Source organism: Dermochelys coriacea, chromosome 6 (assembly GCF_009764565.3).
Source record: "Dermochelys coriacea isolate rDerCor1 chromosome 6, rDerCor1.pri.v4, whole genome shotgun sequence".
Taxonomy (NCBI): Eukaryota; Metazoa; Chordata; order Testudines; family Dermochelyidae; genus Dermochelys; species Dermochelys coriacea.
In genome coordinates this window covers 56,007,308-56,021,134 of record NC_050073.1, presented here as the reverse complement: position 1 = coordinate 56,021,134, position 13,827 = coordinate 56,007,308, and the positions used below count along the sequence as shown (strand labels likewise).

The 13,827-nt window shown below is 44.0% G+C and overlaps 1 protein-coding gene across 1 annotated transcript in view; it reads left to right on the top strand.

Annotated features, from left to right (window-relative positions):
• The window catches only part of MYBPC3 (myosin binding protein C3), a 148,959-nt gene that overhangs the window by 42,580 nt on the left and 92,552 nt on the right, over nt 1-13,827 (top strand). The window contains exons 11-16 of the mRNA XM_043515805.1: nt 4,375-4,398; nt 5,104-5,273; nt 6,129-6,261; nt 6,551-6,553; nt 7,765-7,889; nt 13,272-13,377. Of these exons, the coding sequence (XP_043371740.1) occupies nt 4,375-4,398; nt 5,104-5,273; nt 6,129-6,261; nt 6,551-6,553; nt 7,765-7,889; nt 13,272-13,377 (561 nt within the window). The remainder of the gene's footprint in view (nt 1-4,374; nt 4,399-5,103; nt 5,274-6,128; nt 6,262-6,550; nt 6,554-7,764; nt 7,890-13,271; nt 13,378-13,827) is intronic.

Below are 13,827 nucleotides of genomic sequence, written 5' to 3'. Positions count from 1 at the left end.
GCCCCAGGCCCTTTAAATTGCCCCCTGGGGAAGCCGGGCTGCCCTAGTACAGCGTACCGGCTCTTGCCAGTACGCCGTACCAGGGTGTACCGGCTTACTTTCACCTCTGACTATTCCTCTCCTGCAATACTTAAAATCTGCAAATTATTATTGACAGATGTTCCTGAGTTGCTTTTTCTTGCCAAGTTATACATAGTTAACTCTTTCAAGTTTTCCTCAATGCGCTATTTAGCCAACTCTCTGTTCTTGATTCTGGCCTCAGTCTCTGCTCATGTGTTTTGGCTCCATTTATAATAGAATGAAACTGTGTTTATGTAGATTAAGATCCAGTGGAAAGCAAATAGCAGAACTCTTAGTAATACAGGACTGAACTTGCGATCTTCAAATTTCTGCCTCATGGGCCTCATTTATTTTCAGATATACCACATACTACTGTGCCAACTAGATAGGGACTCTGCCCTCATAATGCCATCATAGACAGCATTCCTAAATAGGTGGAGCCTACTGGGAGAGGCTGGAACTACAGTAATTGAAGCCATCCGGAGCCATTACCTCTATACCAGTTGTTTCTCAACTGGTGGGTCATGATGACCTCCAGAAGGGTCAGATAAAGCAATCATGGGGGAAGCAAAACACTGAAAATGTTATTACAATTCTAAAGCAAAGACATTAAAAATTCCAGAGTAACTTCAGAGTGGCCAAAGCCTTCAGAGTATGTGAGGTCAAATGCAGTAGTTTTGGTAGCAGTTGTATGGATTTTTAACTCTTATTTTAGAATAAATGAAGGGGGTCATAAGCATTTTTACTTCAAATAAGGTTTGCCAGTCTGGAAAGTTGAGAAACATTGCTCTGTACCATTCCCTAAAGTGACACCAGCTGGGAGAAGAGGGAAGTGTAGGAGTTAAGAACACCTCTAATGGAGCCTTCCTTCTTTCATGGTCAATTTTAGTGAACAGCAAGTACAGACATAATTTTAATAAATAAATAAATAAATAAATAAATAAAAGAGAGCGAATAATCTCCAGTACTTTCATCATTTTTGACCCAATGGGTTAGTTAGTTATCATTAATATTAAACTAAAAACCATGATGCTTTTAACTATCACTCCATTTTTACTCCGCATTAATAACTCCTGAAAGACACCAAGTCTTTTTATGGGGTGAATGTATGCCCCTTTGAAAATACAATTGGAGAAACAAACATGTTGAAGAACTCTCAAGAACTGCAGAGAGACAAAATGCAGGAATGACACCTCTGCCGTCACCTTCTACTTCTGTTCTACCTTACCCATCATCAAGTGCTACTCTACCCAGATGACGCACTTGTTCACTGTCACGGAGAAAACTTCATTTTATATTGTACAGGAGTTGTATTTTCTGGTCACTGTAATTTAATTAGCTGGTGTTGACACACAGGTGGCACAGGCCACAGAGAGGTCATGGGGAAGGGGAAGGGAACAGTTTTCACACTACTATTAAACAGGATAGTGAAGAGACCTTGAAAGAGATGACAGCTGACAGGGTCCAAGCAATCCAGGGTAACAGGATAGGAAGGAACCATCTCTGGGATGTACAAAACTATTTTTAATATCCTCACACGTTTAAAAAAATATCAGCTGCCTGTACTGTTTACAACAGGTTCACTGAGCTTCATCTTAATGTCCTCAAGTGCACGGTCAACCTATGAGGTGATCCCTGCAGCTAAGACTCTCAACATCAGGGAGAATGACTTTAGGGCAGGAGAAACCTAAGGAGACCAAAGTCACCACATTAAGAGCACTTCCCTCCCTGAAATGCTTAGCCTGGGAGGATGTTACTCCAGCTGGGTGGGAGAGGTCAGTCTATTTCTGTGAATACTACAAATCCTTACTGGAACTAAAAGAATGTTTTAATAAAGTTAAAGTGGTGACAGGGAGCATTAGAAATGGGGAAACATGAAGCCCAGAATTTATTGGAGGAGACAGGGACATGAATTCTGAAGGGTCATGAACAGGAATTTCCTGCTTCTAAGTGCTCAATTCTACACTATTTAAATGGTGATTCTTGGCTGTAAAAATCTTTTTTATTATGTAGTGGCAATTTACAAGCCAGTCCATGCTCTGGAAAGTTAGAAAACACTTGCTATTTACAAACAAGGCTGAGATTGCACTTTGGGGAACATTCAGGTCCCTTGCATTTTAGTTCACATAAACATGGGTTTAGGGTGGGCTTGACACTGTTAGGGATTCTTGATGCATGATTTTTATTCAGTTACATAAATATTTTGGATACAATACCAACTACTTAAAGGTAAGTCTTGCAGGACCCACAGCAAGATCTCATTAGTCCTTACAAGTGCTGTGCGATTTTTGTTTCAGTTATTATTTATGCAACAACATTGGATTACATGACCAAGTACAAAACAGAGAGGGAGACAATTGGCCAAATTCTACGCTTGTGTAAACAGGTGCAGTGCCATTGACTGCAAGGGAAATTTTGACCAATTAGGCTAGCAGAAAATTTGGCCAATAGCCTTTACCCCAAAGATTTTTAAAATGAGTTATAATTTAAGAAAGCACCTCTACCAACTTCCCACAGGCATGAAGTCCAGTCCACAGATGATGATATGGTTTACACGAATGAGGCAATATTACAAAATAAATATATATAGCTTGGCTACACAGTAACTAAGGTGGATAAGATAATTCTCTATAATTATAGAGGGATATAAACACCAGGAATGGAGAGGAGTTGTTTCAGGTGCTCCAACTGAGTATAACCAGAAATAATGGGATGAAACTGAGCAATGGAAAATTTAAGCTGAATATTAGGGAGATCATCTTGACAGTGAGATGTATTTAGTTGGGGAACAATCTCCAAAGTGGAAGGCTTATTTGCATTTAAAAAATAACCTAGACAACGTATTTGAACAAAATGTGAATAATCCTACCTTAAACTTTCAGATGGACAGTGCATACAGGTTAGCTGGAGAGAGAAACTAGATTTGACCTAATAGGGTTTTTTTATGTTCTGTGATTCTATACTTATTTTTGAGCCACGGTTTCCTCAACAGAGCATAATTGCTCCAATGCAAACCTCACATTTATAACTAGGAAACATGTATTTAGACAGTTTTATAAATGTTGCTTGTTCACATTATCAAGAGCTAACACAGAGTGCTTGGTATGTTGAAAGATTTAGACTATCTGGTAAATGGCCTGTTCTTTTGGTTGGAAGGGCACAATTTTTAATTGTGCCTTACTAGGCAAAATACAAATAATTTACCAGACACAAAGAAACCAGTGGGGATATGCAGTGGGGAGGGAGCTGGCTGAGTTTCTGGAGGACGTAGATATATGCTCTAGTGAGGAAACGTCTTCACTGTGGCCTGTATTTGTGACAGAATACTGGCCGGAGATCCAACTAGTCAATCCCAGTAATAGAGGATGTTAAACCACCTTAAAGAACAATTCTCTAAGTATAAGACTTTACATGCCAAATTTCAGCTCAGAATGACTGAAGTACAAGCTCCAAGCTGGACACGGATACTGGAAACCCTGATGCTTGATTGCAGCATTATAATAACAGTAGTAATCCTGTTACAAACACCTTCCTAAGAAAAACACTGGAATATTAGAACCACCTTGTTAAATCTGCTCCCTAGATTGACTCCACTAACCCTCCATGCTCCTTTCATGCAGTGACATTCCTCATGGAGATTAATGGAAGATATTCCTTCTCTCTAGACATTCACAGTATATCATATAAATGAAAACAAATCTAAAGAGTCCTCTAAGTTTCCCTTCACTGCATGCTTCATAGCTTGTGTATGATTTGGGGGAGGGGAAGGGCCTGGGATTCATTACTGAACACAGCCTTATTACATGGGTATATTCTGCTGCACTGGAATCTGCTTGATCCTGGTTATATCAGAAACAAGCTCCACCTACAAGGAGTTCTAAGAGGTGCTGATTTTCCCTCCAGGATTCTGGAGCTTGCATGTCTTGTCATACCTCCCTCATCCTTCAGAGGAATTCACCATATCGTCTTTTGTGAGAAATCCATTGAAAGACGTCAGGCTGAAGGTCCATTTTTGGAATGAGGATAGTGACATAAATAGCCTCACTTTGCCCTATGAGGCCATCTACCAGTAGCAGAAATAAATTATACTCTACAGAGTATGGGAATGAGGCTGATTTCACTAGAAAAATGCATTTCTTCTTGAGTATATTTCAGTGCAATATATCCATCTCCCTGCTGTTGAAATGCAGGCTTTTTCTGCTAATGGTGGAGATGATGATGGCTCTGTTGTATTAACACATGTTGCCCTCTTTCCTGCCCATGGGGATGCTGCATGCTTTTCCAAATGCTTCTCTGCATCGCTCTCGAGTCCAGCAGCTTCTTGCGCTCAGTAAATCGGTAAGTTTTTAATCAATCTTCAAATAATATATATTATGACAGGAGCATAATGTTTTTCACACAGCAGATCAGCCTAGTTCTCATTCGGGTCCTACTGTACCACAAGTTAACTCTCCCATAATCACCAGCTCTTTGGATAAACCATAAACTGAGTGGCCCATTGTAAATAGTGCTAGCCAGAACCTGCCAATCTAAGTGTCTTTCAACTCTAAGAACTGATTGTAGACAACCCTTCCCATCACAAAACTGATCTTTACTTTTAAAGATGAACCAGGCCTCACTTTAATAAAGAGAAGAAATCTTGGGAGATAAGAGGTGAGTCCCTATCTTATAGACATGAGCGTGGGTTTCAGAAGATCTGGGCTCATTTCCTGGCTCTTCCACAGATTTCACGGGTGATCTTAGGAAACTCATCTCTGTGCCTCAGTTCCCCATCTTTAAAATGGGGATAATATTTTGTCTTGCCTAGATAGACTATAAGCTCTTCAGGGCAGGAACTGTCTCTAATATGCATATGTACAACATCTACCACACTTAGGCCCTGATTTTTGTTAGGGTCTCTAGGCATTTCTGTAATAATAAAGTTAGACTGCTGACATCTAATGCAGGAATGGCTTCACTTAAGCAATGCACAGCTAGCCAAGTTTATGGCTTCTTTCGAAGTTCTTTCTAGTGTGTCATTCTAACATTCTACTCCTCTCCTGGCAAAAGTGAGCCAAAAACTGAATTACAACCTGATGTTGATGTCTGGGACATCCTCCGGAGAGCTCCTCCTTCTGAGTATGAGAAAATTGCTTTCCAGTATGGCATAACAGACCTACGGGGAATGCTGAAACGCCTCAAACGCATAAAAAAGGAGGAGAAGAAAAGTACAGGTTGGAGAGCTGTATTTCTTCCTAAAATATCTGTTCTTATCTTATTAGCCATGGGTGTTTCCAATATCAACATTATTTGATACAGGTGAATAGGGGAGAGGGACATGATTTAACTAGTTCTTCCAACTTTTCCTATAGTCTTTTATACTTGAGATGCCTGTTCCCAAAGATAAGACCTTCACCAGGTCTTCTGAACTACCTCACTATGACTCTTGGAAATTACATACCTTCCTCATTTTGCTAGATTTCCCCTGGTATTATAACACTCTGCTCTGTGCCTTAGCCAGCAATCGTTCCTTTAAACAGGAGTGGTCAATTTTATCTTCTGCAGAAGACAAGGACTTCTCAGCCACACCCCAGACACCATTGCTTATGTGATCTAATGGGTCTTGTTTAGACTAGGATTTAAAAGTAGGATGTTAGCTAACATTTTAAAAGTCTAGTGTAGACAAGGCACACTACCTTTAATACGTTATCAAGGGAAATCCTAGTGAGAAATATAGGCTTTAACTCAACATGTGCTAAACTGGTTAAATTACACACTGCCTTATCTATACTAGATTTAGAACATGCTAATTAGCATGTTAGCTAACGTCATCCTAGTCTAGATCAGGCCACAGAATCATAGAAAAGGATGGAGGGTGAAGCATAAGACATTTGGAAAAGAAAGATAGAAGGGGTGAGGGCAGATACGGAAAAAACAGAGCAAGGATTAAGACGATAAACCAATAGGAAAGGTGTAAAAACCGCCTTTCCTTTCCTGACTTCCTTTCCTCCAGATTAGGCTGCAAAAAAAGGAAACATAGCAAAGAAAAATTATTAAAATCTCCTTTTTGTAATGGTTCTTCATATCAGCATTCCTCCAGAAACTGGATCCTGCTTACCAAGTGGACAAAGGACAGAAGATCAAGCTAATGGTTGAACTTGCCAACCCAGATGCCGAAGTGAAATGGCTGAAGAATGGACAGGAGATCCAAGTGAGCGGCAGGTAAATTAGAAAAGAGACTGGGAAATCCATCCTGGAGAGTGTTACGGTCTGGAACAACTGTAGATACCAAGCCATCTTCAGGAAGGGGAGGCTATAAAGAAAGCAGGGGGAATATCAGACGGGAAAGGGAAAGATGGAGGAAGACTATGGGTGTGTCATTGTGGGTGCAGTGCCAGTTAACATGTGAAATGACATTCAGTTTGCAGTTCTCATCACTGTTTCTTTTCCCCTCCTTCCCCCGTGCTCACTCTCTGCACATGGAATTGAACATTGTCATCTGCCCACTTAGCAAGTAAGTCCTCAGATTATATCTTGCTGTTTCTGAATGTATTTAAGATCCAGTGAGATTGTCCTTCCTGTGATATGGGACCTATTTAGATGTAACAGGACATCAGCTACCGCTGAAGTGACTTTGTGCTGAAGTTCTGTTGAGATATAATTGGGGGCTAATCAGGCTTATAGTGAGGCTACATGGGAGAATACTTGTACTGGCTGGCATTCTAGCAGCCATTAACAAGAAGGGCAATATCCTTGTGACACAGCCCTCGCTCGAGGTTGGTTGGGGAGCACTGCCCAGTGACACACTGGGGTGGGGAAGGTTGTTAATAGGGGAGCCTGGGCCCTTCCTCTGCATCAGGCTCCAACCCAGGGCCCTTTGAGGGCTATCAGTGATCTGACAGCTTGGAATTCTTAAGGCAGCCCTCCCTGGGTCACTTCCTATCACCTCCCTGCAATTGTCTTAAGGTCATCATCTGTGGTAAGGCAGCATGAGGGTCATCTGCTCACCACAAGGCACCTCCAGACAGCAGCATGTAGCAAGGTCTTTCTTCTCTCTCAGGCAGAAACTGCCTCCTCCTGTGGTATGGCCCAGCTCAGTCCAAGGGCTTTCCCCTGCTGGGGTAGTCCAAACACAAATAAAGGAGACCAATGAAATCCAGAGTTCATATGAGAGGGAGTGCTTCCCTCTCAAGCTGTCTCTGCAGCAAACCCTTTCTTCCCTCCCTCAGGGAGAGACATTTGGACAGTTGTTTAGGGAAAGATTCTACCTTCCCTCAGCTCATCTCTTGTGGAGCTGCCAATATCAGGTGTGCTTTCTTCTTTGGTCTGCCACCACATGAGCTGCTCCCCTGCCTTTTAATTCCTCCTCCAAGTGGTGTGTTTGCTACAGATGTGGCAGGGTAGGGCTGTCTGAGCTCAGAATGGTTCCTTAACCCCTTGCTGCTCAGTATGAGGTGTGTATACCCCGTCACACCTTGCTTAACTCTCTCTTCTTCTTGTAAATATTTCTCTGTGTCCCCCCATCTCTCACTAGCATTCTAGAAATGGATAACTCTCAAACAGTCTTCCTCTCCCCTTTGCCAGGTAGGGTGGCTGGTCCAAAGTCCCTCCCACTCCTCTAACCCAGGCCTTCCCTCCCTTCTCACATGCACCAGAACAGGGTGGCTGGCTCTAAGGGACAGACTTGGTGAGAATTACACTTTGATTCTGTTTGCATTTCTTCAGATATATTTTTGAGGCTGTTGGGAATAAGAGGATCCTGACTATCAATCACTGCTCCCTATCTGATGATGCAGCATATCAATGTGTGGTTCATGAGGAGAAAAGCTTCACAGAACTATTTGTAAAAGGTGAGTAACCACCAGCAAGAGAAGCAGATCCACTCTAATACCATTTATTGTTATGTCCTGCTTCTCTACTCTGAGGATATGTGTACACTACGAAATTAGGTCGATTTTATAGAAGTCGATTTTTAGAAATCGATTTTATACAGTCGATGGTGTATGTCCCCACTAAGTGCATTAAATTGGCAGAATGTGTCCTCACTACTGTGGCTAACATCGACTCATGGAGCGGTGCACTGTGGGAAGCTAACCCACAGTTCCCACAGTCTCTGCTGCCCATTGGAATTCTGGGTTCAGCTCCCAATGCCTGATGGGGCAAAAACATTGTCGCGGGTGGTTTTGGGTACATGTCGTCAGTCTCCCCTCCCTGCCTCCCTCCGTGAAAGCAACTGAAGACAATCATTTCGCGCCTTTTTTCCTGGGTTACCCGTGCAGACGCCATAGCACAGCAAGCATGGAGCCCACTCAGCTCACCGCTGCTGTTGTGAGCATTGTAAACAACTCGCGCATTATAGTGCAGTATCTGCAGAACCTGGCTAAGAGACGGCAGCACGAGGACGATTGTGAGGAGGACATGGACACAGATGTTCCTGAAAACATGGGATGTGGCAATTGGGACATCATGGTGGCAGTGGGGCTGGTTGGAACGCCAATTCTGGGCCCAGCAAACAAGTACAGACTGGTGGGACCGCATAGTCTTGCAAGAATGGGATGATTCCCAGTGGCTGCAAAACTTTTGCATGCATAAGGCCACTTTCCTGGAAGTCTGTGAGTTGCTTTCCCCCACCCTGAAGCGCAGGAATACCAAGATGAGAGCTACCCTGACAGTTGAGAAGCAAGTGGCGATAGCCCTGGGGAAGCTTGCAATGCCTGACTGCTACCGGTCAGTCGGGAATTAATTTGGAGTGGGCAAATCTACTGAGGGGACTGCTGTGATTCAAGTAGCCAATGCAATCACTGACGTTCTGCTATCAAGGGTAGTGACTCTGGGAAATGTGCAGGTCATATTTCCCAGGATGGCTTTGCTGCAATGGGTTTCCCTAACTGTGGTGGGGCGACAGACGGAATGCACATCCTATCTTGGCACCAGACCACCTTGCCAACCAGTACATAAATCTCAAGGGGTACTTCTCAATGGTGCTGCAAGCACTGGTGGATCACAAGGGACGTTTCACCGACATCAGTGTGGGATGGCCGGGAAAGATGCATGATGCTCGCACCTTTAGGAACTCGGGGCTGTTTGAGCAGCTGCAAGAAGGGACTTAATTCCCAGACCAGAAAATTACCGTTGGGGATGTTGAAATGCCTTTTTTTATCCTTGGAGACCCAGCCTACCCCTTGCTCCCATGGCTCATGAAGCCATACACAGGCACCCTGGACAGTAGTAAGGAGCAGTTCAACTATAGGCTGAGCAAGTGCAGAATGGTGGCAGAATGTGCCTTTGGACGTTTAAAAGCTCGCTGGCACTGTTTGCTGACTAGGTTAGACCTCAGCACAACCAATATTCACATTGTTATTACTGCTTGCTGTGTGCTCCATACTATCTGTAAGAGTAAGGGGGAGACGTTTATGGCAGGATGGGAGGTTGAGGCAAATCGCCTGGCATCCAATTTTGAGCAGCCAGATACCAGGGTGATTAGAAGAGCACAGGCAGGCGTGCTGCGCATCAGAGAGGCTTTGAAAACAAGTTTCATGACTGGCCAGGCTATGGTGTGACAGTTGTGTGTGTTTCTCCTTGATGCAAACCCGCCCCCTTTGTTGATTTTAATTCCCTGAAAGCCAACCACCTGCCCCCCTTCGATCACAGCTGGCAAAGGAAATAAAGTCACTGTTGTTCTGAAACCATGCATTCTTTCTTTATTAATTAAAAAAAAAAGGAAGATAACTGATAAGGTAGCCCAGGTGGGGTAGGGTGGGATGGGATGGGGGAGGAGGGGAGGAGGGAAGGACAAGGCCACATTGCTTATTGTAGTCGCACTACAAATCAAAACTGTTTGAATGACAGCCTTCTGTTGCTTGGGCCATCCTCTGGAGTGGAGTGGCTACGTGCCCGGAGCCTCCCCTGCCCGAGTTCTTGGACGTCTGGGTGAGGAGGATATGGAACTTGGGGAGGAGGGCAGGCGGGTTGTACAGTGGATGCAGTAGTAGTCTGTGCTCTTGTTGGCTTTCCTGTAGTTCCACCAGATGCCTGAGCATGTCAGTTTGCTCCCCCATTAGCCTCAGCACTGCATCCTGCCTCTTCTGATCGCACTCACTTAATGCTTTCCTGGACTCTGCCACTGAATGCCTCCATACGTTCAGCTGTGCCCTATCAATGCTGGAGGACTGCATGAGCTCAGAAAATATGTCATCATGAGTGCGGTTTTTTTCACCTTCTAATCTGCGATAACCTCAGGGACAGAGATCATAGGGGGAGCATAGAAACATTTGCACCTGCAGGGGGATAAAAAGGGAGAGTAAAATTTAAGATGATACATTTCTGAGAACAAAAGGGAGACTCTTTCACAGTGAATTAAGCAATTCACAGCTGACAGCACATGTGCTTTAGGTACACGGTCACATTTTGCCTTTTATATAGAGCTTCTGCCAGTATGGTGACACATCACACACAGCTGGGCAACAGAATTCAGTTTCCAGGCTGCCATGGTAAGTCAAAGGGTACGCAGGGTTGGCTTCTAATGCCTTCATAACATGTGGGAACGTTTTCAAACTGCAGCATCCTCCTTTCCCATAGCAAGCAATGCCGGTTGGATTTGCCATTTAAAAGGAGGGGCTGCGGTTTTCAGGTGGATGTGCAGCACACACTTCCCCCACCCCTCAGCATGGCTATTTGGGATGATCTCTTCACCCCTCCCCCCGCCATGTGGTTATGGGATGATCCCTTTTAGTCAAGCGCAAACAGCCCGGCATGAACGGGGTCCTTTTACCGTTCCCTTACAAAAATTCCCCTATTTCAACCAGGTGACCATGAATGATATCACTCTTCTGAGGCTAACACGGAAAGATAAAGACCAAATGTTGCTTGAATGCGACCAAAACCCAGGACCATTCGCTGCCATGCTTTGTGCTGCAATGATTCCCGACTACTTGCTACTGGTTTGGCATGGTAAAGTGTCCTACCGTGGAGGATGAAATAAGACAGCCCTCCCCAGAAAACTTCTGCAAAGGCTTTCAGAGTACCTCCAGGAGAGCTTCATGGAGATGTCCCATCCCCAGACACGTTAACAGACTTTTCCAGTAGCTGTACTGGCCGCAAATGCATCCCAAGTCTTCAGTGCAAATCAAACATTAAACACTATTGCTTTAAAACCCTGTACTGTAGTTACAAATGTGCACTCACCAGAGCTGCCTTCTCCGGCTTCAGGGTCAGGGATCCCACCTTGGGAGGGTATTGGCTCCATGGTGATGAAAAGGTCCTGGCTGCCGGGAAGAATGGATTCACCACTTGCCTGCTGCGTATTCTCCTCCTCCTCTTCCTCATCCACAAAATCCTCCTCCGTGTTGTGTGAGACTGCCCCCTTGCAGGTGTCCACGGACAGTGGTGGGATAGTGGTAGGGTACCCCCACAGAATGCCATGCAGCTGATCATAGAAGTGACATGTATGGGGCTCTGACCCAGAGCGACCATTTGCCTCCTTTGTCTTTTTGTAGGCTTGCCTGAGCTCCTTGGCTTTCACGCGGCACTGCTGTGTGTCCATGTTGTAGCCTCTGTCCATATGCCCTGTGCGATTTTGGCTTATATATTAGCATTTCTTCTTTTTGATCAGAGTTTGGCCTGCACAGATTCTTCTCCCCATACAGCAATCAGATACAGTGTCTCCCGTTTGCTCCATGCTGGAGCTCATTTGCAATTCTGGGGGGACTGCATGGTCACCTGTGCTGCTGAGCTCACCACGCTGACTGTACAGGAAATGAAATTCAGAAATTCCTGGGGCTTTTCCTGTGTACCTGGCTAGTGCATCGGACTTGAAAGTGCTGTCCAGAGTGGTCACAATGGAGCACTCTGGGATAGCTCCCAGAGGCCAATATCGTCGATTTGCATCCGCACTACCCCAAATTCGACCCAGCAAGGTCGATTTTAGCACTATTCCCCTCACCGGGAAGGAGTACAGAAGTCGATTTTAAGAGCCCTTTAGGTTGACAGCACGGGGTTGCTTGTGTAGATGCATTCATTATAAAATCGACCTAACGCAGCTAAATTCGACCTAACCCTGCAGTGTAGACCAGGGCTGATACTAGTTAATCTCACAGAAAAGGACATTCTTAACAATAGAAACAGATTCTATTATTTACTGAACAACAAGGCATTTTTCTTCACAGTTAAATGAAGGCAGATAATCTGTGCAGCAGCAAGTTACAAGCTAACATAACACCTGAGTGCATCATAAAATGGAGACAAAACAAACTTTATGACATATCAGATATTAGGCTATTCCTGCAGAGCATTATGACAGGTTTCAGAGTAGCAGCCGTGTTAGTCTGTATTCACAAAAACAAAAGGAGTACTTGTGGCACCTTAGAGACTAACAAATTTATTTGAGCATAAGCTTTCGTGAGCTACAGCTCACTTCATCGGATGCATTCGTGAGCTGTAGCTCACGAAAGCTTATCCTCAGATAAATTTGTTAGTCTCTAAGGTGCCACAAGTAATCCTTTTGTTTTTGCAGAGCATTGTGCTCAGTTTTGGTCATAGCAGGTTAGGGCCAGATGCACACCATGTGCCCTTTCTATCTGGAACTGCTTCTGCATTAACATTCATTCAGGCTTGTTAAAATAAAATTACAGTCCCAACCCCTTCCCCAATCTACCTGCAAAAATGATCAACAATTAAATGGTCAATGCTCACACTGCAAGTGTTATCTTTAGACTTTAGTGTTAACACCTCATGAGATTAGTGGTGGGGGATTGGGCAGGTTACACTTGGTTCACATCTAGAAGACTGTATTTGCAACAAAGAGGACTAGAAATATACTTTACAAATAAAGCTTATCTTGTATATAAGCTAAATATGTTACATAGACTGCACAAATATGTCAAATGGGCCAGGTTTTAACACCTCTGAATTAGGGTTATGAAGAATACAAATGAGAAATGATTAATTCCTCATTTTTATTCTGTCCCATAATGTAAGAATAGAGGAATCACTAGATAAAATTAACGGTATGAACTGGCATAGCAAATTGTGTGCTGCCATATGGTGTGCATTGGTGGGTGCTTTGGAATGGATGAGAATAGTTCACTGTTCCCTAGTTACTGTAGAATGAAAAATGTCTTACCTCAGATCCTGTCCCTTTCCCCCACTAAGATGCAAATGAAGTGACAGGGATCTTAGTACTCTTTGTGTTCAATTACCCAGACCCTGTTTAAAACAGGTTTGTTAATTTCCAGAGCCTCCAATCCTGATCAGCCACCCATTAGAGGACCAGGTGGTGATGGCTGGAGAGAGAGTGGAGTTCGAGTGTGAAGTGTCTGAGGAAGGGGCTGCTGTGAAATGGTAAGGGTAATGCGAGAAAAAAAAACACCCAGTGCACACTCCTGTGTGGGGGACTCTAGGGCTGACACCATTAGCGTGGTTATATTGTCATGAGTGGCTGGGGCCTGTCCCTGAAGCAATGAGGAGAGGGATAGGGTGGAACCCCACACGCACATGCCTTCAGGGTCAGAAAGAGAGGAACTGAGAATACCCCATCCACCCACCTAACACGGCGAGGAGGAGAAGGAGAGAGGCCAGAATAGATCATAAAGTGATAAAACAACAAATGTAAGGGATACTTTATGATGCATCCAGAATTTCTCACTCTATAATTCTAGCATTCTATCAATATACTTGTTTTGGAGTTTTCTATAATGCCTATTTCTTTACGGTCTAAGTGTTGCACAGGTTCATTAGATCTGCATGGCAAGATCCTAATGGACTTAATGGTATCTTCTGCTCTTCTTGTTA